Raw genomic sequence first — 24,398 nt, 5'->3', positions numbered from 1 at the left:
TGCTTCTCTGCAAGCAACGTATCTGGTTTTAAATGCACAGCTTTCATTTTCTTGAGCATTGTGCCCCATTCTCATTTAACAGTTAGATAAACTGGTTCTGTTTGTAGCAGTCACTACAAAAGTTTTGCATAAGCAACTTGGGAGAAACGCATTTGTTTTTTCTTCACACACTGTAGAAAAATTCTTAGCCTGTGCTGAACATAACCGCACAGCAACAACTGGGAATTGTGTGTGTGAAATATCACAGTTGTATGTCATATTAACAAAGTTCACTGAGGTGTTAACACTTCATCCTGTCACTTCTATGTATCAATTCGTTCCACCAAGCTCAATAATTTCACCAAGACAATGTCCTCACTAATTATATCAACAGTAAATATTGGCCTGGGTTTTGATGTCAGCAGTGACGGAATCACACTCATTGTTCACCTTACTGAGAGGAACCCACAAGGTTTTCACTGGTTTCTGTGCAGAGACTGGCTCTAACCCAGCATCTGATCTACTGCAATGCCATCTGCAGGGCCTCTGAGGAAGACAAGAAACAGTGAAGCTCTTCATTCAGATTGAGGAACTCTCATTGAGACAGAGTTTAAACCAGGAAGTAAAATAAGATTGTATTAATCATGTACAGAAAGCAAAGATTGGGAAAGACTGAGTAGTAAAGGGAGAAAGAGCTGAGACAGGCAGAAAGCGTTGAAAAAAAGTTCATTGATTTTGTTTTAAATCTCCAAGTCTATGTGGACTTTTAGTGTGTTGAAATACAACTTGGTATTGTTGAAACATTTCACCTCAATTTCTCAGCAGACCTCAGGCTCGTGAGATAAAAGCTGCTGCGTGCATTTTGACTTTTCTTCCCGGTTTTTGAAGTCAACATTACCAACAAAAGCAAAAAGACCGTATTGCTTTACCCGCTTCTGCAAAAGACAATAATATTTGGTCTTTTAAATTAAAATAATGTGGTATTTACTTTTTCTTTTACCTGATGAACTTGAACGACTTCCCATGCTGCTTGCCTCTTTACTGTCATAGTTGCCATTTTCGATTTGCTCTAATCGCCGTCGTGCTGGAAGAAATTCGCATGATGCTGAAACTACATTTTTGAAATTTGGATCTAAAATAACACTAACAGTAAAAATCCGATCACCTCAGGTGAATAATTGTAGTATTGCAAGTCTAAAGCACAGCACTTTGCCAATTCCCACCTACCTTGCTGAAGCTGTTTCGTGAGGTCTTTAATATTAGTTGCTTTCTTTCGTTTCTGTGTGACAAGGTCGTCTTTCAGCTCCTCCACTTGTAAAGTCAGTTTACTCACTTCCTTCTGTTCAGCGATCACCTCATTCTGCAGAGTTTTCACATCCTTCTGTCGCAGCTGCTGTTCTTTCTGCAATCTGTCCACCTGTATACAAACAAAAGCAAACACCATGGCATACCGAATGACACCAAGCTGCTTTTGGCAGGTGCACATTTAAATCAACAATAGCAAAATGACTAGTCAGGTTTCAAATTATATGCTGTATTTATCTTAATTTACATTGCTACATTAAAAAAGAATTACCCTTTAAACCCAACCTGTTTCAAACAACTGAAGCAACAAATCACTAGAAGTGGCAAGTACATACAGTAAGAGACTTTTTAGGACCAATATTACTATTATTTGTCAGAGTAATTATCATTTTCAGTTTAGAGCTACAGCTCTTGAGACATTAACTTTTTGCTATTCATCTTAATTCATTAATAATTAACTTAAATTTCTAGTAAGAAGTCTCACAACACCAGGTTAAAGTCCAAAAGGTTTATTTGGGAGCACAAGCTTTCGGAGCGCTGCTCCTTCATCAGGTGAGTGGAAAGTTGGATTCACAAACAGGGCATACATAGACACAGACTCAATTACAGGATAATGGTTGGAAGGCAAGTTTTAACAGGTAATCAAGTCTTTATAGGTGCAGATAATGCGAATGGAGAGAGGATTAAGCACAGGGTTAAAGAGGTGTGAATTGTCTCCAGCCAGGACAGTTAGTAAGATTTTGCAAGCCCAGGCAAGTTGCGGGGGTTACAGGTAGTGTTACATGAACTCAAGATCCCGGTTGAGGCCGTCCTCATGTGTGCGGAACTTAGCTATCAGTTTCTGTGTTGTCGTCTGTCTTGAAGGCTGCCTTGGAGAACGCTTACCCTAAGATCAGAGGCTGAATGCGCTTGACCGCTGAAGTGTTCCTTGACAGGAAGGGAACACTCCTGCCTGGTGATTGTCGAGTGATGGCCATTCATCTGTTGTCGTAGCGTCTGCATGGTCTTGCCAATGTACGATGCCTCGGGATATCCTTTCCTGTAGCATATCAGGTAGACAATGTTGGCCGAGTCACAAGAATATGTACCGTGTACCTGGTGGATGGTGTTCTCACGCGAGATGATGGCATCCATGTCGATGATCTGGCACATCTTGCAGAGGTTGCTGTGACAAGATTGTGGTCACTGTTCTCCTGAAGGCTGGGTAGTTTGCTGCGTACAATGGTCTGTTTGAGGTTGCGCGGTTGTTTGAAGGCACTTAGTGGGGGTGTGGGGATGGCCTTGGCGAGATGTTAGTCTTCATTGATGACATGTTGAAGGCTCTGAAGATGATATCGTAGCTTCTCCACTCTAGGGAAGTATTGGACGACGAAGGGTACTCTATCCGCCATGTCCCGTGTTTGTCTTCTGAAGAGGTTGGTGCGGTCTTTTGCTGTGGCGCATCGGAACTATCGATCAATGAGTTGAGCGCCATATCCTGTTCTTACAAAGGCGTCTTTCAGCGTCTGTTGCGTTCCTCCTCATCTGAGCAGATCCTGTGTATACGGAGGGCTTGTCCGTAGGGGATGGCTTCTTTAACATGTTTAGGGTGGAAGCTGGAAAAGAAGCGGAGCATCATGAGGTTATCCATGGGCTTGCGGTACAGTGAAGTGCTGAGGTGACTGTTCTTAATGGAGATGCGTGCATCAAAGAATGCAACTGATTCTGGAGAGTAGTCCATGGGGAGTCTGATGATGGGATGGAACTTGTTGATCTCATCATGTAACTGTTTCAGTGATTGTTTGCCATGAGTCCAAAGGAAGAAAATGTCATTGATGTATCTATGTATAGCGTTGGTTGAAGGTCCTGTACAGTGATGAGGTCTTGTTCGAACCGCTGCATGAAGATGTTGGCATATTGCAGTGCGAATTTGGTCCCCATGGCTGTTCCGTTTGTCAGGACGAAGAACTGGTTGTTGAAGATGAAGATGTTGTGATCCAGAATGAAGCGGATGAGTTGTAGAATTGCGTCTGGAGATTGGCAGTTGTTGGCATTGAGTACTGAGGCAGTTACAGCAATGCCGTCGTCATGGAGGATACTGGTTTGGAGTGCCGAGACATCCACTGTGACGAAGAGTGTTCCTTTCTGTAAGAATTCCTAGTGTCGCGACAGAAGCTGGGGATTCTTTGTACGATGGGTTTCAGGATGCCCTCGATGTAGCTGGAGAGGTTCTCACACAGGATCACGTTGCCTGATACAATGGGACGGCCGGGTGTCCCATCGTAACCCCCACGACTTGCCTGGACTTGCAAAATAAGACCACAAGACCATAAGACATAGGAGCGGAAGTAAGGCCATTCGGCCCATCGAGTCCACTCCACCATTCAATCATGGTTGATTTCAACTCCATTTACCCGCTCTCTCCCCATAGCCCTTAATTCCTCAAGAAATCAAGAATTTATCAATTTCTGTCTTGAAGACGCTCAACGTCTCGGCCTCCACAGCCATCATAGATCATAGAATCCCTACAGTACAGAAAGAGGCCATTCGGCCCATCGAGTCTGCACCGACCACAATCCCACCCAGGCCCTACCCCCAGATCCCTACATATTTTACCCACTAATCCCTCTAACCTACGCATCTCAGGACACCAAGGGCAATTTTTTTAGCATGGCCAATCAACCAATCTTACTAACTGTCCTGGCTTGAGACGATTCATACCTCTTTAACCTGTGCTTAACCCTCTCTCCACTCTCTGCACCTGTAAAGACTTGGTTACCTGTTAAGACTCACATTCCAACCATTATCCTGTAATTGAGACTGCCCTGTTTGTGAACCCAACTCTCCACTCACCTGATGAAGGGGCAGTGCTCCGAAAGCTCACGCTACCAAATAAACCTGTTGGACTTTAACCTGGTGTTGTGAGACTCCTTACTGTGCCCACCCAGTCCAACGCCGGCATCTCCACATTTTAAATTTCTATTTACAATTCAACTAGAACTTTAAACTAATTATAGTTATAAGTAGGTTTCACTTCCAGAAATTTCCTGGCAAATTTCTTTACTCGAGGAAACAGACCTAAGAAAGTGGAACTGTGCCTTTAGAACATAGAACATAGAACATTACAGCGCAGAACAGGCCCTTCGGCCCACGATGTTGCACCGACCAGTTAAAAAAAAACTGTGACCCTCCAACCTAAACCAATTTCTTTTCGTCCATGAACCTACCTACGGATCTCTTAAACGCCCCCAAACTAGGCACATTTACAACTGATGCTGGCAGGGCATTCCAATCCCTCACCACCCTCTGGGTAAAGAACCTACCCCTGACATCGGTTCTATAAGGTATGAATGGATTGGAAAACCGCAAATTTAAAAATGGGAGCACACAGAAATGGACATGCCCTTTTGATATGGGTTGGTAGGTAGGAGACAGTAAGAATAAGTGGTTCATTGTCATGGTGGGATATGACGAGTGGTGTTCCCTGTGTGTTTGCACTGAAGCCTCAGCCTCTCACCACTGCATGATGAAATACAATGGCCATTCATCCCATTATGCCCATACCAGCTCCCACCCCCCACCACCACAAAATGTTGCCTCTGGTTTTTGTACTGATTTCCTCAAATCTGTATCCTCTGTGATTATCTGTCTGCCACTGGAAACAGTCACTCTTCACTTACTTCGTCAAAATCCTTCATGAGTTTGAACTCCTCTTTCTATCTTTTAACTATCTCTGCACCAAGTTTCTCTTCATAACAAATCTTTCATCTCCAGTATGATTCCAATGAACCTCATCTCTAAGGCACTGGTATCAAGTGTGGTATTCAGAACATGACAGCAGCTAGGGATTAAGCAGTGCTTCATAAACAATTTGAATTACTTTCTTGCTTTTGTCCTCATCTACTTATAAAGCAAATGATCCTGCATGCCTTTGACAGTTTTCTCCTGCCATCTTCAGACTCTTGTCCACCACCCAATCTCTCCATTCTTACAACCACTTTAAAATTGTATCATTTAGTTCGTATTACCTCTATTAATTCTTCCTACCAAAATGAATCAATTCAGACCTCTATGGGTTACAATTTATCTGCTATGCGTTTGCCCATTTCATCAGTCTATGTTCTCCTGGAATTTGTTACTATTTTCCTCTTGGTTTACTGCATTTCCAAGTTTCCTATCATCAACAAACTTTGAAATTATGTGCCACATAGCCAAACGTAGGTGATAAGTATCGTAAAGAGCAGTGGTCTGAAAATCCACCTGAAGGGCTCCACTTCACCAGATATATTATGACCTAGAAAAAGGAACTTAAAAGTTTTACATGCAAGCATGCATATTACACCAACTTGGGAGGCACAGTAAGTTGTGTGGATAAGGAGAGGAAGTCACAAATGGACACTGACTAAGCGAGTAAGTGAAATTCTGCCAGAGTTCAAACAAACGTGAAGTTATCCACTTTGGATCAGAGGTCAACATACTGAAATATTTTGATAATGTGATAGATAAAGAGCCACTAGGATCAAAGGGATTTAGTTATCTATGTGCACATAGGTATTTATAGCATCACAAAAACTTAGAGTTTAGGTACAAAAAAAAAATCAATTATTAATCTGAGATAGATTGTTAACCAAGGTATGAAGGGATGTGGGAAATTTGTTACAGGTCAGCCATGGTCTCACTGAATGGTGGAACAGGCTCAAGGAGCTAAGTCACCTACTTCTATTCCTATGCTGAATTTTGAAGGTTAGGCAAGTGATCAAATTAATGTATTTAAAATTATTAGAACTTTAATGGGGCAGATACTATTTCCTCTAGTGGGGGAAATCCAGACAACAAAAAGGACAAGCTTAAATTTCAGGTTAGGCCATTTAGGAATTAAAGCAGGAAATGCTTTTTCAAACAAATGGTAGTCAAGATCTGGAACATGCAAGCCACCACCCCACACCCTCCCTCCAAATATAAAGGTTCTGAATGCTGGGTCAACTGAAGTTTGCAAGACTGAGAATGATAGTAAATTAGGCGAGGATATCAAGGGATATGGCTCAGGAACAGATAAATTATGTGGAACTGAGCACAGATCGACCATAATTGAATTGATTGGCAAAACAGCCTTTAGGGGATGATAAATGAATGAACACTGTTGTTCCCATGGAAAACCTTTCCATATTTAAATCCCATATCAGAATTTGTCTAACCCTGCTCAAGTATCTCCTAGCTTGGTCTGACAATGTGCATTCACCTCATAGGAGTCTCATATGCCACGCCAGCAAGCACATCAACACCAATTTTATTAGAAAAACATGCCTGACCAACTCCATACCAACCATTTTTGTGATCACTTTGAATGATGGTCATTAATGGTAAATTTCTCCGTTTTGTTTTATTATAGACTGGTGCCCAGTCGAAAGCAAATTAAACAGTTCTAAACATCTACCATGTGACCAAATAATCTTTTTAAAATATATCTAATTTCCTTTTGTCATATCATAGAATCCCTACAGTGCACAAGGAGGCGGCCATTTAACCCATCGAGACTGCACCGACACCACTCAGACCGTAACCCTGGTAGGTAAATAATGAGCATTATATTTGCCACACATTTATCAAGTATCTGACATCTTAAAAGGGTAACACTGAAGTTTAGGATCAAGTCAATTGCCTGTCTCCCCTTTATCAGGAATAAGTACACATCTATTAAATACATAAAAACAATAAAAATATCATAAGTTAACGAATCATCATATAAATTCACAGTGCTCCATAGAACTTTAGCCAACACTTGCTGTAGGTCAAATCCTCTTCATAGCCACAAAGCTGGAGGAAGAATGCAAGCATATTACTGTATTCCAATGGGATTTTGTTACTGCAAATAAAGTTCAAAGTTTCCATGAGGGCTTAATGGAAGACTAGAGGATACCAATTCCCACTAGAAAACAATGCTCAGTTCATTCAAAGCAGAACAGACATGAATGTGGGGAGGCAGGAAACAGTAAGCGGTGTATAAAAAATATTCTGAAGATTATGTCAACATTACACAAAGTTTCTTTTAGCCTAGAAAGGCATATAGAGATTTCCAATTGAAATACACATAGCACACAACAAGCTGCTCAAAAGTTAACACCCCATATTGATTTATATTCTTCTATGTATTCCACTACTCAATGATGCAGAGCTTTCTCAAATGAAGACAGGCACTAAGAGGGTTAAGGGGGAAAAAAATCCTGAAGCTTCATTATCCAGAAGTTCTTCTCATGTTTACTACATTCTTACCAGCTCAACATTAGTGTGTCCCAACTCTTCAAGTTGCGCACTCAGCTCCCGCTCATGAATATTTAGTTTATCGAGTTGTGTCTGCAGTGTGTTATTCTCAGACTGAAGTTGTGCATTTTTGCTGGTCAGTTTCTCTGTAAACAGAAGCAACTCTGATTCTTTTTTGCGACTCCCTTCAATGTCTTCCTGCAGATCTGTAATGTGTGCGTTCAGGTTGTCAACCTCTTCCTTCAATGACTGAATCTCTTGTTCATTTCTAGGATGGAATCGCACTAGATTATTTTTCCGTACTGGTTGGCACTTCAAGAAAACATATGCTCTTAAAAATTAAATCTTGCCTGCTGATTTCAACACCAGGCTACTATAAAGCAAAAATAGCAATGCACTGAAGAAAAATTATAAAACATTTTTATAGAATCTGATTGTAATATGAATACACAACATAGTCAAGTGAGCAGAAATTTGACAATTAGTTTATTTGTCCATATTTTGAGTCTCCTTTTGCATGAATAAGCAACACCCCGATGATGGTTATATGAACTTATAAAAATGGCAGACGTGCAAAGACTCGAGGGTTCCGTAAGCCTGTCCCATATTGATAATGCCTGGAACATGAGAAACTTTATTCCCATATCAGCCAAATCATTCTGGGCAGGTTAAATAAGAAAACAAAATCAAAGACCAATGAGGGTGGGAGCAAAAAAAAACCTCTAGAAAACCAGTTTCCCACGTCCTTAGGCAATCAAAATCATTAATGGAGAACTCACTACTAGGCTTATGTTAGCAGCTAATGGCATAAAATTAAACTATTATACTCAACTAACAATATAGCCTAGTCTTTACCGTTCAAGCTGTTCTTGCAAGTGGTTTACTATCTTTACTCGTTCATGCAGAGACTGGCATTCTGCTTTCTGTCGATTAATAATTTCTTTATATTTTGACAATTCATCTTCAGTCCTCAAACGCTCATCTTCAAGACATTTTACCTGAGTGGGGAATGGATAACAAGATTATTGAAAAAAGTGAAGCCACAAAACTAACTCAGTTTACATTGAATGTTCATAATAAGCAGCAAGCACCAGGCTGGTTTTGAATCTAATAAAGGGACAACAAGCCAAATAGTGTTCCCTATGGCTGCCCCAGTTTACCCAGCAAAATATATTTTCAACTGGTTGAAAGTAGTGTCCCATGAAAGATTGTTACACAATATAAAGGTTCACTGGATTGAGGGTCATATATTTGAATAGTTGGGGGTTATATAGTAGCATGAATTGAGGATTAGTTAAAGGATAGAGTAGGAATAAAGTAGTCATTTTCAGGCTGTTATTAATGGGGGTGCTGCAATGCTAAATGCTGGGGCCTCAGCTATTTATAACCAATATTAAAAGAAGGGGGCATTGTGCAACGTAACCAAGTTAGCTAATATAAAACTCGGAGGAAGACAAAAGCCTGGAAAGGGATCCAGATAGGTTACATGAGTGAGCAAGAGTGAAGAATAAAGTGCAAAGGTATGGAGATTATTCACTTCAATAGGTGGAATGAAAAACAGAATATTTTTGAAATGGTGAACAAAAGACTTGCATTTCTAATCGTGTCCAGAAGTGAAGTCACGGTTGTGATGTAGAAATCACAGCCGCCAATTTGCATATAGCAATCTCCTAACAACAGGAAAAGATAATGGCCAGATAATCTGTTTGTGATGTTTGTTGAGGGATAAATATTGGACAGGACACCAGGGATAACTAGGGAGGTTTTATGGCACAATGGGTAGTATCCCGACCTTTGAGCTATAAGCTCTGGGTTCGAGTGACAACCTGCAAAATTCTTCCAACACGCCAATGGCAGGCGATAAGAGCAGGAGACAGTCTGGTAAGCCATGTTTGGCATGGAGTGGCATCCTTTAAGCTATCGGCTTTGGCAATAGGCTAGCAACCTGTTCCAGGCAAAACTTCACGTTCAACGCTCCATGCAAGAGATGGCACATCCAACTGTGTTGCATTTTCTCTGTACTGTACTAGAGTAGCGTGCTGACCTTGATTTTTGTGCTGTAACCTAACGGAGAGAGTGCCGCCAACTGAGCCATGGAAAAACTAGTAAGTATTGGTGATCAGTAGGATTTGGGTTACCTTGTGCATGAAAAGGTCAACATGCAGGCACTGCAAGCCATTAGAAAGGCAATGGTATGTTGATGCTTTTGCAAGACTTTGGAGTATAATAGTAAGGCAGTCTTGCTGCAATTGTACAGGTCTGTGTTGAGACCAGATCTGGGCCACTTGAATGTTATTTCCCATACCCAAGAAAGGACAGTTACCTTTGAGGCAGTTCAGTGAAGGTTTACTAAATTGATTTTTTGGATAACAGGGTTGCCTGGTGAGGAGAGATAGATCAGAATGAGCCTACACTTTTCAGAGTTAAGAAGAATAAGAAACATGAAAGATTCTGAAAGGGAATGACATGGTAAATGCTGAGAGGCTGTGTGCCTTGGTCAGAGCGTTTAGAACTTGGGGAATTTCACAGTAACTTCATTGCAGTGTTAATGTAAGCCTTACTTGTGACTAATAAATAAACTTATACTTTAAACTTGGGTGCATAGTCTCAAGATAACATGACAGCCATGTAGGGCTAAGATAAAGAGGGGTTTCTTCACTCAAGAGGGTTGTGAACCTTGGGAATTGATGCCACACTGGGTTGATGTCAACATTGGGTTGAATGCTGGCATGATTTCAAGAGCTGTCACTCTCACTTCACCTCTTGAATTCAGCTCTCTTGTCTATGTTTGAGCCAAGGCTGTAAGCTGAAGTAGATGATCAGCCATGATCAGGCTTCAGGAAACTTATGGCCTAACCCCTGCTCCTACTTCTTCCGTTCTTAAAATGGTAATTTCTTGATTTGGGACACAGTAACCTGCAATTAGCATTACTGATTTATAGAAGACAAAGGCCAGACAAAAAAATGGAAAAGAAACATTTTGAGATATGTATTTATTATTTAAGTACTTCAATATAGCAAGACCAACCGGTAGAATGGGCAGTGAAAAAATTACTCAGTTATTTTAGAAGATATTGCAACAGAATAATACAATTTCAAAATATAAACACAGGAACAAAGTATTCACCTTTGTTCGTAAAGTATGCAATTCATCCATCCCTTCCTTAAATGTTTTCTTCAGGTCATCAAGTTCTTTTATTTTGGCATGACGAATCTGTTTTTTGTTGGAGAAATACATTACTTAGGAAACTAATAAAACTTTAAATTATTTCAATGGAAACACAAGGGATTAATTAAACAGCAATCTATATCCTTTCTCCAAGTTCACCCTCATTTATTTTACAATAATTTTCATTAAATGCAAGAAAGGGGATTCCACTTCCCCATAGCGGTAGAGGCGGGTTGTCTCACATCCTTTAAAAAGTACATGGATGAGCACTTGGCACTTCATAGCATTCAAGGCTATGGGACCAGTGCTGGTAAATGGGATGAGGTGGGAGGTCAGGTGTTTCTCAGTGCAGACTCGATAGGCCTCTTCTGCCATGTATTATTCTATGATGGAAGAAATATACATTCTCATTCCAATTTGGGAATGACATGGTATCTTAATTTTAACAGCTGACATCCATCACGGAAGGGCCAAGTTTCTAATCTACTGATACTTTTAGCCTCGTGATCTCTGAAAATTAATTGGTCGCCTGCCTGCTTTCATTTTTAACCAGGTAATGGTATGTGGCATATTGGGACCTTAGGCCCAATTTTGAAATTGATTTTATGGATCTCTCTCTAAAGGTTACTTTCTAAAGTAAAATTAAAACTCATGGGATTGGGGGAAATATACTAGCATGGGCTAAGCATTGGTTAATGGATGGAATACAATGAATAGAATAAATGGATCATTTTGAGGTCAGCAGGCTGTGGCTAGTGGGGTACCAAAAGGATCAGTGCTGGAGTCCCAGCTATTCACAATCTATATCAATGATTTGGATGTAGGGACCAAATGCAATGTTTCAAAGTTTGCTGATGACACAAATTTGATAGAAACAACTTGTGAGGAGGATACAAAGAAGCTTCAAGGAAATTTTAACAGACTAAGTGAACAAGCAAGAACATGGCAGATGGAATATAATGTGGATAAAGGTGAAGGTGAGCACTTCTTAAATGGGGAGAGATAGGGAGATGTTGACATCCAACGAGACCTGGGTGTTTATGTTCATAAGTCACTGAAAGCTAAATGCAGGTGCAACAAGCAATTAGAAAGGCAAATGGAATGTTAACCTTTATTGCAAGTGGATTTGACTGCAGTACAGATGTCTTGCTGCAGGCCACACTTGGAGCATTGCGCAGTTTTCGTCTCCTTACCTCTGGGAAAGGTATACTGGCCACAGAAGTGCAATGATGGTTCCTTAATCCCTGGGAGGGTAGATTTGTCCTATGAGGAAATATTGAGGAGACTGTGTCTATTCTCTAGAGCAGAGGTTCCTAAAGGGTGCGGCGCGCCACACTGGTGCGGCGACAGAGGATGGCGGGAAGATTCAAGGACAATCAAAGAAACATTTAAACATGGATTAGACAAGCATTGTTTTATACTTTCTGGATGTCCCACGATCATGTTATAAAGTAGTTGTGTTCTATGTTATGAATCAAGCACTGCTAGGAGTTGTTTTTTTGTTTTTGAATGTATTTCTTATCAATAAAAAATTTGGTGTGGCGCGAGCAAATTTTTATTCCGAAAGTGCAGCCCAGTGAAAAAAGTTTGGGAACCACTGCTCTGGAGTGTAGAGGAATGAGAGGTGATTTCACATATGTACAAAATTGTTACAGGGCTTGACAGGGTAGATACAGGAAGAACGTTTCCACTGGCAGGGGGTGGGGGTGTCTAGAACTGGGGGCAGTCCCACAATAAGAAGTCGGCCATTTAGGGCCAAAATGAAAAAGACTGTCTTTAGTCAGATGGGGCTGAATCTTTGGAATTCTCTACACTAGAAGCTGTGGAATATGTTCAAAGCAGAGGTCGATAGATTTCTAGATACTAATGACATTAAGGGATAGGAAGATGGCATTTAGGTAGATCAGCCATGATCTAGTTAAAGGGTGGGCTGAATGGCATATGCCTGCTCCTATGTTCGCCATTTTATATCAGAACTCAATTTTCCATTTGGTACACTCGCATGTAATCTTGTAAATAAAGGTTTGTATCAATTCCTCCAAATAATTTGTTGAAAGCACACCTTACCTCCATTTGATCTGATTTTTCCTGCAAGTGTTTTTCTAATTCCCCTTTAGTCTCACGCAGTTTGGCATCCAACTCATTGGATCTAATTTCCTCAGACTCCTGTGAAGAAAGACAAAGTTCACTAAATGGCAGAAAGCATAAATTAATAATACCGGAAAATTTAACCACATGCTCCCTTTAGGCTCATGTGATGCCAGGAGCCTCTGCCTCCATTGAGGCACAGGCTCCTGACATCACAGTAACCTGAGAAACCCTTCAATATAAGATAGTGTGGATTGCACAATTACACGGTCACTTTTGTTTTGCTGTCGGGTATGATCAAATAATGGTTACGTGAAAGAACAAATGATCAATGACAAACTCAAATCCCACGATGTAAGTTAGAAATTTGAGTTCAATCAATTAATCAAATCTGGAATTAAAATGCCAATATCAGTAATGGTGGTCATGAAAGTACTGGATAATCATAAAAGTCCAGCTAGTTCATTCCTCTAAAAAGGAAGAATCTGCCATCCTTATCAGTCTGGTCAATATGTGACTTCAGGTCCACATAGCAGTGTAATTGACCCTTGCTAGGCTATTTCAGAAGACCTGACAAGTCACTCATCTGAATCAAATTATAAAGCGGAACTGTAGTTAGAATGAAACCAGACAGATCATGCAACATTGACTTAGACACTGTGACAATATTGACAATATTGGTAAGCCATATTGGCCTTGGAGGGAGTGCAGAGAAGGTTCACCAGGTTGATTACCAGAGATGAGGGGTGTTGATTATGAGGAGAGACTGAGCAGATTGGGTTTGTACTCGTTGGAATTTAAAAGGCTGAGGGGGGATCTTATAGAGACCTATAAGATAATGAAGGGGCTGGATCGGGTAGAGGTGGACAGATTCTTTCCACTTAGAAAGGAAGCTAGAACTAGAGGGCACAGCCTCAAAATAAAGGGGGGTCAGTTTAGGACAGAGTTGAGGAGGAACTTCTTCTCTCAGAGGGTGGTGAATCTCTGGAATTCTCTGCCCACTGAAGTGGTGGAGGCTACCTCGTTGAATATGTTTAAATCACGGATAGATGGATTCCTGATCAGTAAGGGAATTAGGGGTTATAGGGATCAGGCGGCTAAGTGGAGCTGATCCACTTCAGATCAGCCATGATCTTATTGAATGGCAGGGCAGGCTCGAGGGGCTAGATGGCCTACTCCTGCTCCTATTTCTTATGTTCTTAAGCCATCCCACAAAAATACTCTTCACTAGCATGTGAGGATTTATATCAAAACAGAATTTTCCCTTTCAGCCAACATTCCCAAATCCTTCACTGCCATCTCTGGGTACATCCTGTCTCACTGGCAAAACAGACCCGACGACCCAGTGGTATACAGTTGGGAGTGGCCCTGAACCTCCCTAAGAAATCTCATGGCATCATGTCAAACATGGACAAGGAAATCTTGGATTGCTTACCTCTTACTGGCCTCCCTCAGCTGATGAATCAGCACCCTATTACTTGGAAGGAGCACTGAGGACGTCATGAGCACAGAACCTACTTTGGGTGGAGGAGAGGATTTCAATGCCAAATCGCCAAAAATGGCTTGATTGCCTGCTTTGTCAATAGCAATTCCAAGTCCTGAAGGACATGCCCGTCAGACTGCTCCTGTGGCAGGGAGAAGACAACCAAAACTAGGGGGGATAAAAATCAACTTTACCTTGTTTTCACCAAGTATTTGTGTCTGTCACAGGTAGCGTCTGCCCATGACATGATTGGTAGGAGTGAACATGGCACAGTCCTTGTGGAGATCAAGTTCCAACTTCACCCTGAGGATACTTTCCATCATGCTTTCAGACACTAACACCATGCTAAATGCAAGATCCATACCAGATCTAGAAATTCAAAATCAGCACCCCAAGCAGCATTGATTTCCACAATGTCTAACCTCATAGAACATGTACTTCCCTCACCACCCTGGTTCAATGAGAAGTGTAGAAGAATGTGTCAGAAGCAGCATTTAAGTGTACCCAAAACGCAGGTGCCAAACTGGTGGGGCAACAAACGTATCAACCAGTAGAAACAGCGTGTTATAGAAAGGGGAAGATGCTTCATGAGAATCCTCATTCTCAGTGATGGCAGAGTCCAGCACATCAATGCAAAAGACAAGGCTGGAGCATATGCAACATCTTCAGCCAAAAGTGCTGGATGGATGATCCATCTTGGCCTCCTCCTGAGGTCCCTAGCATCATCAATGCGCGTCTTCAGCCAATGTGATTCACTCCACACAATATTAAGAAATGGATGTAGGCACTGGATGCAGCAAAGGCTATGATCAATGATAAACTTCTGCCAGCAATGCTAAAGTTGCAATTCGAAACTTACCTCAACTCCAACCGTCCTGTTTTATTTCAGATGCAACACTGACATCTACAGACAAAGTGGAAAATTGCTCAGCTGTACCCTGATCACAAAAACAGGACAAATCCAATTTGGCCAATTACCGTCAATCAGCAGTACAGTGATGGAAGGTGTCAATGACAGCTAGGTTCTGCCTCAAAGCCTTGGGCCAAGCATCTCAAAATGTCAACGATGAAGATAAACGTCAGAGAGAATCAAGGAAGCATTTACTTGAACGTGGCATCTGGAGCCCTAGTAAAATTGAAATCAGTGGAAATCGGGGAAATTTCTCCGATGGTTGGAGTCATACCTTGAACAAAGGAAGATGGCTATGGTCATTGGAGGCCAATCCCCTCCATCCCGGAACATCATGCAGTTCCTCAGGCTCTAGACCCAATCACCTTCAGCTGTTTCATCAGTGACCTTCCTTCCATCATAAGGGATGAAGTGGGGTTGTTTGCTGGAGATTGAAGTTTTCAGTACCATCTGCAACTATGCAGATATTGAAGCATTCTATGTCTGCATATGCAAGACCTGGATAGCATTCAGACTTGGAATAATGTAAATGTTATTGGTCAGTGCCAGGAAATGACCACCTCCAAGAGAGTCTAAACAACTTCACTGTTCAAATCCCAAAGTCCCCTACATAAAGATCATGGGGATCACCATCAATCAGAAACTTAACTGGGAACAATTATCTAAATACTGTGACGACAACAAGTCAGAAATGGGAATTTTGCAGCGACTGACAGATGCTGCTTCCAACAAGTCTTTTCACTGTCTACAAAGCACAATCAGAAGTGTGATGGAATATGCTCCACTTGATTGAATAAGTGCAGCTCCAGTAACAGTCAGGAAGCTCAACGCAATCCAGGACAAGGCAATAATCTGCTCGACTCCCAGTGCTACCTTAAATATTCACTCCATCCACCATGAGGACAATACGATTGCAGGGTGTACCATCTACAGGATGCACAGCAGCAATGCACCAAGAGTATCTCCTAAAATCATGACCTCCACTTCAGGCAGCAGACACACGAGAACACGAGGGGTGGGATTTTTCCAGGCACGCTCGTCCCGAAACTGTAAAATTCCACCCGAGGTCAACAGACTTTCCATGGTCCGTCTCTCGCTCACGCTGATTCCGTGGCGGGCAGAATGGTAAAATTCACCCCTACGACTTGCAAGTTCCCCTCCAAGGTACACCATCCAAGTCACACAATCCTGACTTGAAAATATACCCCCATTCCCTCATTGTTGCTGGGTCGAAACCCATTTCTATGCAATAAATTCCAATGCAACAGCCCTGCAGGTACACCTGCATAGCCTGGAGCAGTTCAAGGCAGCAGCTCAGTACCACTTTGAAGGGCAATAAATGCTAGCAATGGCCATAACCTATGCGCAAATAAAAAGTAATATTAACATTATAACAATGGAAAATGTGGCTTCATAACTACAACCAAAGATACAAGCCATTAATTACAAAAGGGCTATTTAAAATAGTGACAACAGATTGTCATTGAAAAACGTGACTGTCATGAATATATCCAGTTCAACTCCTCTTGAGTTGATTTATTGTCACATATATTAGTATATTGTTTCTTGCGCGCTATACAAAGCATACCGTACATTGAGAAGGAAAAGGAGAGGGTGCAGAATGTAGTGTTACAGTCATAACTAGGGTGCAGAGGAAGATCAACTTAATATGAGATAGGTCCATTCAAAAGTCTGATGGCAGCAAGGAAGAAGCTGTTCTTGAGTCGGTTGGTATGTGACCTCAGACTTTTGTATCCTTTTCCCAATGGGAGAAGGTGGAAGAGAGAATGTCCGGGGTTCATGATTATGCTATCTGTTTTTCCGAGACAGCGGAAAACAGACAGTCAATGGATGGGAGGCTGGTTTGTGTGATGGACTGGGCTTCGTTCATGACCCTTTGTAGTTTCTTGCTGTCTTGAGCAGAGCAGGACCCATACCAAGCTGTGATACAACCGTAAAGAATGCTTTCTATGGTGCATCTGTAAAGGTTGGTGAGAATCATAGTGGACATGCCAAATTTCCTTTGCCTCCTGAAAAAGTATAGGCGGTGATGGGCTTTAATTATACCGTCAGCACGGAGGGACCAGGAATCTGGTGATCTGGACACCTTAAAACTCGAAGCTCTCAACCATTTCCACGTCATCGCCGTTGATGTCGGCGGGGGCATGACCTCCACTACACTTCCTGAAGTCGATTACTATCTCTTTTGTTTTGCTGACATTGAGGGAGAGATGACTGTCATCACACCAGTCCACCAGATTTTCTATCTCTTTCCTGTACTCCGTCTCATCATTGTTTGAGATCCAACCCACTACGGTGGTGTCGTCAGCAAACTTGAAAATCGAGTTGGAGGAGAATTTGGCCACACCGTCATGAGAGTATAGTAAGGGCCTGAGGACCATAGCCTTGTGGGGTTCTGGTGTTGAGGATGATTGTGGAGGTGGTGTTGTTGCCTATCCTTACTGATTGCGGTCTGTGGGTTAGGAAGTCAAGGATCCAGTCGCAGAGGGAGGAGCCAAGCATCAGGACACGGAGTTTGGAGGTAACTTTTGTACGAATAATGGTGTTGAAGGCTGAGCTGTGGTCAATAAATTGGACCATTGGCATTTGTCCCTTACCAAATGATCTTGTTAAATTGTCCACACAATCCTGACTGGCAAGAAGGCCGAGCATCTGAACACCACTTCAGGCAAGTAATTAATTGTTTCTCTTGTTGCCTGACCAAAATTTGCTGTAGGTAAATAGCTACTGCTGCATTCATTCTCATAGAATCATAGAAACCCTACAGTGCAGAAAGAGGCTATTCGGCCCATCAAGTCTACACCGACCACGATCACACCCAGGCCCTATCCCCATATCCCTACATATTTTACCTGCTATTCCCTCTAACCTACGCATTCCGGGACACTAAGGGGCAATTTAGCATGGCCAATTAACCTAACCCGCACATCTTTGGACTGTGGGAGGAAACCGGAGCACCCGGAGGAAACCCATGCAGACACGAGGAGAATGTGCAAACTCCACACAGACAGTGACCCAAGACGGGAATCGAACCCAGGTCCCTGGAGCTTGAAAGCAGCAGTGCTAACCACTGTGCTACCGTGCCGCCCCTGTTTAAAGATGCCTTATCTGAGTCTCACTTTATATCTACAAACGAATGCCATTGGTCTGGAGCATTCCTCAACATGCCAAACATAGCTTCTGACAAACACACAAACCAAATGACAAAGTCTGCTTATCCAAACATCAAATGCTCCATAAACTGCCGCAACATACCCAAAATTTGTAACATTTAATGTGCAAAAATGCAACAAGCAACTGGATTCTGCCAGATGGACCACTTGTGAAACACTTCATTCCATTTATCTATCCCAGTCGCTACATAACACCATCCTCCAATACCCATTATTTGAGACAATACCCCACCCCCTGCAAAACAAAATGCTTTGCAAGGTGAAAAGAATGATTGAACAGAGGGCAAAAATGGATGAAAACTGAATGGAAATTACAAACAAAAGGATCATCACTACCACCAAACCCAAACCAACCTGATAGGTTTTGATGATGTCTTGGCAGTTTCTCCGGATTTGTTCAGTTTCTTCTTTAGCCTGAGTTAATTTGACAGTTGTTTCTTTCAATTTTTCTCTGGTTTCCTTCAGCAATGCAAAATAAAAACTGAAGTTAAATTTTACTTTGGTAAAATGGCTCATTTTTTCTTACACATGTCCTAATGATACTGCAAAAGGCAGTTCTGGACTTCCCACTGTAAATACCTTAGAGAGATGGTTACAATAATTAGTCATAAATGTTATATATATTTATGATTTTTTAGTATTTTTGTTGACATTTTTAGCTGTAAAACTTCACATTAGAAAGAAACTGTGTCACCTTCCTTGACTCCTCTTAAAAAAAATCTACCTCTCCAAAAGTATCTGGAGACCAATGATAACCTCTCCAGTACTACTTCTTCACTACCAACGGTCTACTTAAACCCATCCACCCAAAGCCAGCTCCCTCCATCTTCCTACCAACAAGTGCAAAAGTTTGGTTATAAGGTTTGGTCTAAAGTCATCCGTTCAGTTGCTTTTCCCTCTTTGTTCCACAAGCCTGAACCCTGAACCTTTGCCTTTCAGCGAATTATCATCCAACAGACTTAAGAATGATTTCCACTACCTTTGGTGAAAAAAACGGTTTCTCGATTTCACATTTAAATGGTCTAGCTCCAATTTTATCCTCTTATGCTTTATATCCCACCCAAGGAAATCATCTATCTGTATTTCCTGTGTCAAAGAACTTAATCACACCAACTTCAAGGGAATACAAGTTCAGTTTATGCAAACTTTCCCTCATATTTTAACACTTAAAAAGTCCAGCTACTCTTCTGATGAATTTGCACTTAAGACCTTTGGTCCCATTCCCACTAAACTGCTGGCCCCCAAAAACTGCATTCCCCCTAAACTGCTGGCCCTAGGCTTCCTAGCTCCAATCCATGTGATATTACAAATGGTTCCAGCAAGTATTTTCTCCCCCCATCCATTAATTTAAAGAACTAACCTCTTCACCATTGCAATCGACCATCCCAACATCATCCCTTCCACGCACACTACCAACCAATCTCCTTATCTCTCTGCCTTTAAGCTGCCTTATTTCTCCGGTTCCTAAATCTACTGTCACCTCCCAAACCAGCTGTCATCTATTTTGCAAATGCATGTTTGAACCTCTCAATCAAGTTTCCATTCTGCCGCAACCTCAAACATTAATCCAAGTCATAATAGCATCATGTGTGACTGTGACCAAGGTGCATTATCCTCCTCAAGCTCTCGACAGACTGACACAGTCAGCCATGCCACCCTCCTTCAGCACCCTTTATGCACTGTCCTGCTTAGCGTGACTGCATTCTTGATTCCATTCTTAACAATCGGAACGGAGTCAAAAGAATCCCCAGCAATGGCTTCTCTTACTGCTCCTGCACCAAAAATTAGAGCATCCGTTAAGGACCCATTTCTATGTCCTCCTCTTGTTTGAGAATGTTGGGCAACATAGGGTTCACTGAGAGAGAGGAACGGAAGGAAATCAATATCAATAAGGAAATGGTGTTGGGGACATCGATGGGATTGAAGGCTGATAAATCCCTGGGCCTGATAATCCACATCCCAGTGTACTAAAGGAAGTGGTCCTAGAAATAGAGCTTGCATTGGTAGTCATCTTTCAAGATGTTGCAGACACTGGAACAGTTCCTACAGGTTGGAGGGTAGCTAATATAACCACACTATTTAAAAAGAGAGATAGAGACCAGTCAGCCTGATGTCAGTAGTGGGGAAAACTCTAGAGTCCATTATAAAAAATTCAATAGCAGAGCACTTGGAAAACAGTGGTGGGATCGGAGAGAGTCAGCATGGATTTATGAAAGGAAAATCATGCCTGACAAATCTACTCAAATTCTTTGAGGATGTAACCAGTAGAGTTGATGCTTCTGGAAGGCTTTCAACAAAGTCCCACAGAAGAGATTATCTTGTAAAATTAAAGCGCATGGGATTGTGGCTGGTGTATTGAGATGGACAGAAAACTGGTTGGCAGACAGGAAACAAGGAATAAACGGGTCACTTTCTGAATGGCAGGCAGTTGACTAGTGGGGTACCGCAGGGATCAGGTGTTGGGGCCCCAGCTATTCACAATATATATGAATGATTTAGATGAGGGAACTAAATGCAATATCTCCAAATTTGCAGGTGACATAAATCTGGGTGGGAGGGTGAGTGGAGAGGAGGATGCGCTGTGAGGAAGATGCAGAGATGCTTCAGATAAATTGGACAAGTTGAGCAAATGGTAAATGCATGGCAGATGAAGTATTATGTGGATAAATGTGAGGTTATCCACTTTGGTAGCAAAAGCAGGAAGACAGATGATCTGAAATGGTTATAGACTGAAAGAGGGGAATATTCAACGAGATCTGGATGTCCTCGTACACCAGTTGCTGAAAGTAAGCATGCAGGTGCAGCAAGCAGTAAAGGTGACAAATGATTTGTCAATGTTCAAAGCAAGAGGATTCGAGTACAAGAGCAGAGATGTCTTGTTGCAATTATACAGGGCCCTGGCGATACCACACCTGGAATGTTGTGTGTAGTTCTGGTTTCCTTATCTGAGGAAAAATGCTCTTTCTATGGAGAGAGTGCAGTGAAGGTTTACCAGATTAATTCATGGGATGACAGGACTGACATATGGAAAGACCATGAGTCGGTTAGGATTTGCTGGAGCTTGGAAGAATGAAGGGGGATCTCATGGAAACCTATAAAATTCTAACAGGACTACACAGGGTAGATACAGGAAGGATAGTCCCGATGGTGGGTGTGTCCAGAACCAGGGTCATAGTTAAGGATACAAGGTAAACATTTGAGGACTGAGGCGAGGACAGAGAATGGAAAACCTGTGGAATTTGCTACCATGAAAAGCAGTTTAGGCCAAAATGTTGTATGTTTTCAGAGAATCATAGAATCCTATAGTGCAGAAAGAGGCCATTCGGCCCATCGAGTCTGCACCAACCACAATCCCACCCAGGCCCTATCCACATATCCCTACATATTTACCCACTAACCCCTCTAACCTCTGCACCCCGGGACACTAAGGGGCAATTTAGAATGGCCAATCAACCTAGCCCGCACATCTTTGGACTGTGGGAGGAAACCGGAGCACCCGGAGGAAACCCACGCAGACACGGGGAGAATGTGCAAACTCCACACAGACAGCGACCCGAGCCGGGATTAGAACCCAGGTCCCTGGAGCTGTGAAGCAGCAGTGCTAACCACTGTGCTACCGTGCCGAAGGAATTTCACGAAGGAATTAGATATAGCTATTGGGGCGAAGTGGATCAACGGATATGAGGGAAAGCGGCAACAGGTTACTGAGTTGGATGATCAGTCATAATCATAACAAATGGCAGAGCAGGCTTGAATGGCCAAATGATGTACTCCTGCTCCTATGTTTCATCACAACAATTTATGGTAATTGGCAGAAGTGTTCAGGCGAGTTGAGAAGAAATCTTTTCACTCTGAAGATGTATCTAGCCTATTAATTTCTCATGCATCCAAATCCATCTCGGCGGCACGGTGGCACAGTGGTTAGCACTGCTGCCTCACAGCGCCAGAGACCCGGGTTCGATTCCCGACTTGAGTCACAGTCTGTGCGGAGTTTGCACATTCTCCCCATGTCTGCGTGGGTTTCCTCCAGGTGCTCTGGTTTCCTCCTACAAACCGAAAGACGTGCTGGTTAGGTGCATTGGCCATGCTAAATTCTCCCTCAGTGTTCCCGAACAGGCACCAGAGTGTGGCTACTGGGGGGTTTTCACAGTAACTTCATTGCAGTGACAATAATAAATAAACTTTAAACTTTTGCATTGTACCAGCTGGGTCAAAGTTGAAGTGAAAAATTCAACTGCACAATAGTGAACATAATGATCTTCAAATTAGCTCGAGAGGGTCCAGCATCAACTTTACTGGCAACCATTAATATGGTTTAAGGATTATCAGAAATGTATTTTAAATGCCAAATATATACAGCGTGAAAGGGGGGTTGCACTTAGAATTTTCCCAAAGTCAACTTCGCCATCATACTCATATTGTCCCTCAATCAGCTTTTGTCAGCATTACTGCAGCTTTAAAGTTTGAAGTTTGAAGCAACCGGTGTTTGAATATGAAATCTAGAAATTCTACTCCCGATTTGTGTTATCACTGAATAGCATTGCTCATTTAGTCTGCAAACCACCTAAACTGGGCATAACTACAATAATTTCATCAAGAAACTACCATTTGCAGTTTGCATCCAGATCTTACAATGCCATCTGGTGGTGATGAGGAGAATTAATCAACTTAAGTTTCCAGCACTGAGAAGAACTGGACTTTTCATCACCCTTTACTTTTAAAAAAAAGTTCCATGTATATTATTGCCTGGAAGTACAAGTTGCAATTTGCCTAAGGCACGGATGGTTGTCTCTGTGATTAAAGCCACGTGCCTTCAATCCAAGTGCAATGCCGAGGAGTTAAATCTGGGGGATTTCTCAATGGTTTTCCCTGCAAATGGCTGGAAAATTCTAACAGTATCAGCCCGCGCCCGACTCCCAGCTTTGATCGACAGGGTCAGCTTCACCCAGGCAGAGTGTAGACATGCCCACATACAAGGTGAAGGAGGCTGCGTTCCAGGTTATGGATATTAGGGCAGATGCGATGCACAGACAAAGGGCTGTCAACTCATTTCTTAATACCTAAGGCAGTTAATAATGCCAGAAAGAAAAAGCGTGGTTGCATTATAGTAAACTGGTGTGAGTGATCCACTCATTCAGCTCCTGTATGAGTAGCTGTATGAGTAACAAGTAAACAAAATTACAATCTTGTACGGTTTTAGCTGAAAGGTGCAACGCTCACCCAAATTCTAATGACAGATTAGTTTTAGTTTATGGTGAGCAGATATGCTGGAAATCATTTGCTATTTGCTCCCCCTCTAAGACCAGTGGCATTTTTCAGCAGTTTTTTTGTTTATAAAGAACAAATTTAACTGAACAGCTTAGGTCAATTTCCGGATCTATCAGAATTTTTTCTCTCATTTCTGAAGGCAATACATTTTGTCGATTTGATTTGCTAGTCATGGTTTGTAATATTTCCTCTTTTTCCCCCAATTATGGTATTGTTTAATTCAATTATTCCTAAATTAAGACGGGCATTTAATAAATAAATATAATTCGAGATTTATTGCTGGTTGTGACACCCCCTTTCCAAAATTTGCTTTTTGAATGACTTGAAATAGCAAGCATCCGTGTAGAATCCACCAAAAATGCAACAGGCGCCAGCGTTCCATCTCCATGGAGATGGGACACCAGGTGGCCACACCCCATGTACGTGATTGGCCACTCCTGGTTTGCTACATTGTGGGCATTTACGAGCATTCGATTCAGCTGCAAGTAAGTGGGTGTGACATGGAATTGTTTGACTCATTGCAGTGTTACTGAAAAGGTTGGGAACCACTGCCATTGACCCCTGAAGGAATCAGGATGGGTAGATAAAGTGATTGAGAAGCGTATAGGATACTTGTCTTTATCAGCCGAGACATTGATACAAGAGCAGGGAGGTTATGATAGAGCTGTACAAAACACTCGTAAGGCCAGTTCTGGTTACATCACTATAGGATGGATGTGATTGCACTAGACAGAGTGCATAAGAGATTCACCAGGATGTTGCTTG

General features: G+C 42.0%; 1 protein-coding gene across 4 annotated transcripts in view; it reads right to left on the bottom strand.

Moving 5' to 3' along the window:
- The window catches only part of ccdc186 (coiled-coil domain-containing protein 186), a 100,182-nt gene that overhangs the window by 26,554 nt on the left and 49,230 nt on the right, over positions 1 to 24,398 (bottom strand). For 2 of the 4 annotated variants that reach the window (XM_078223263.1, XM_078223261.1), the window contains exons 7-13: positions 18,720 to 18,824; positions 12,758 to 12,856; positions 10,649 to 10,735; positions 8,377 to 8,519; positions 7,534 to 7,789; positions 1,207 to 1,396; positions 980 to 1,063 (exon numbers count right to left, since the gene is read on the bottom strand). In XM_078223263.1, the coding sequence (XP_078079389.1) occupies positions 980 to 1,063; positions 1,207 to 1,396; positions 7,534 to 7,789; positions 8,377 to 8,519; positions 10,649 to 10,735; positions 12,758 to 12,856; positions 18,720 to 18,824 (964 nt within the window). Of the gene's footprint in view, positions 1 to 967; positions 1,064 to 1,206; positions 1,397 to 7,533; positions 7,790 to 8,376; positions 8,520 to 10,648; positions 10,736 to 12,757; positions 12,857 to 18,719; positions 18,825 to 24,398 lie in introns of all 4 variants that reach the window. The other 2 variants (XM_078223260.1, XM_078223262.1) reach the window with 1 other exon arrangement.

This window comes from Mustelus asterias, chromosome 11, assembly GCF_964213995.1.
Source record: "Mustelus asterias chromosome 11, sMusAst1.hap1.1, whole genome shotgun sequence".
Lineage (NCBI taxonomy): Eukaryota > Metazoa > Chordata > Chondrichthyes > Carcharhiniformes > Triakidae > Mustelus > Mustelus asterias.
This window is presented reverse-complemented; position numbering and strand designations above follow the sequence as displayed.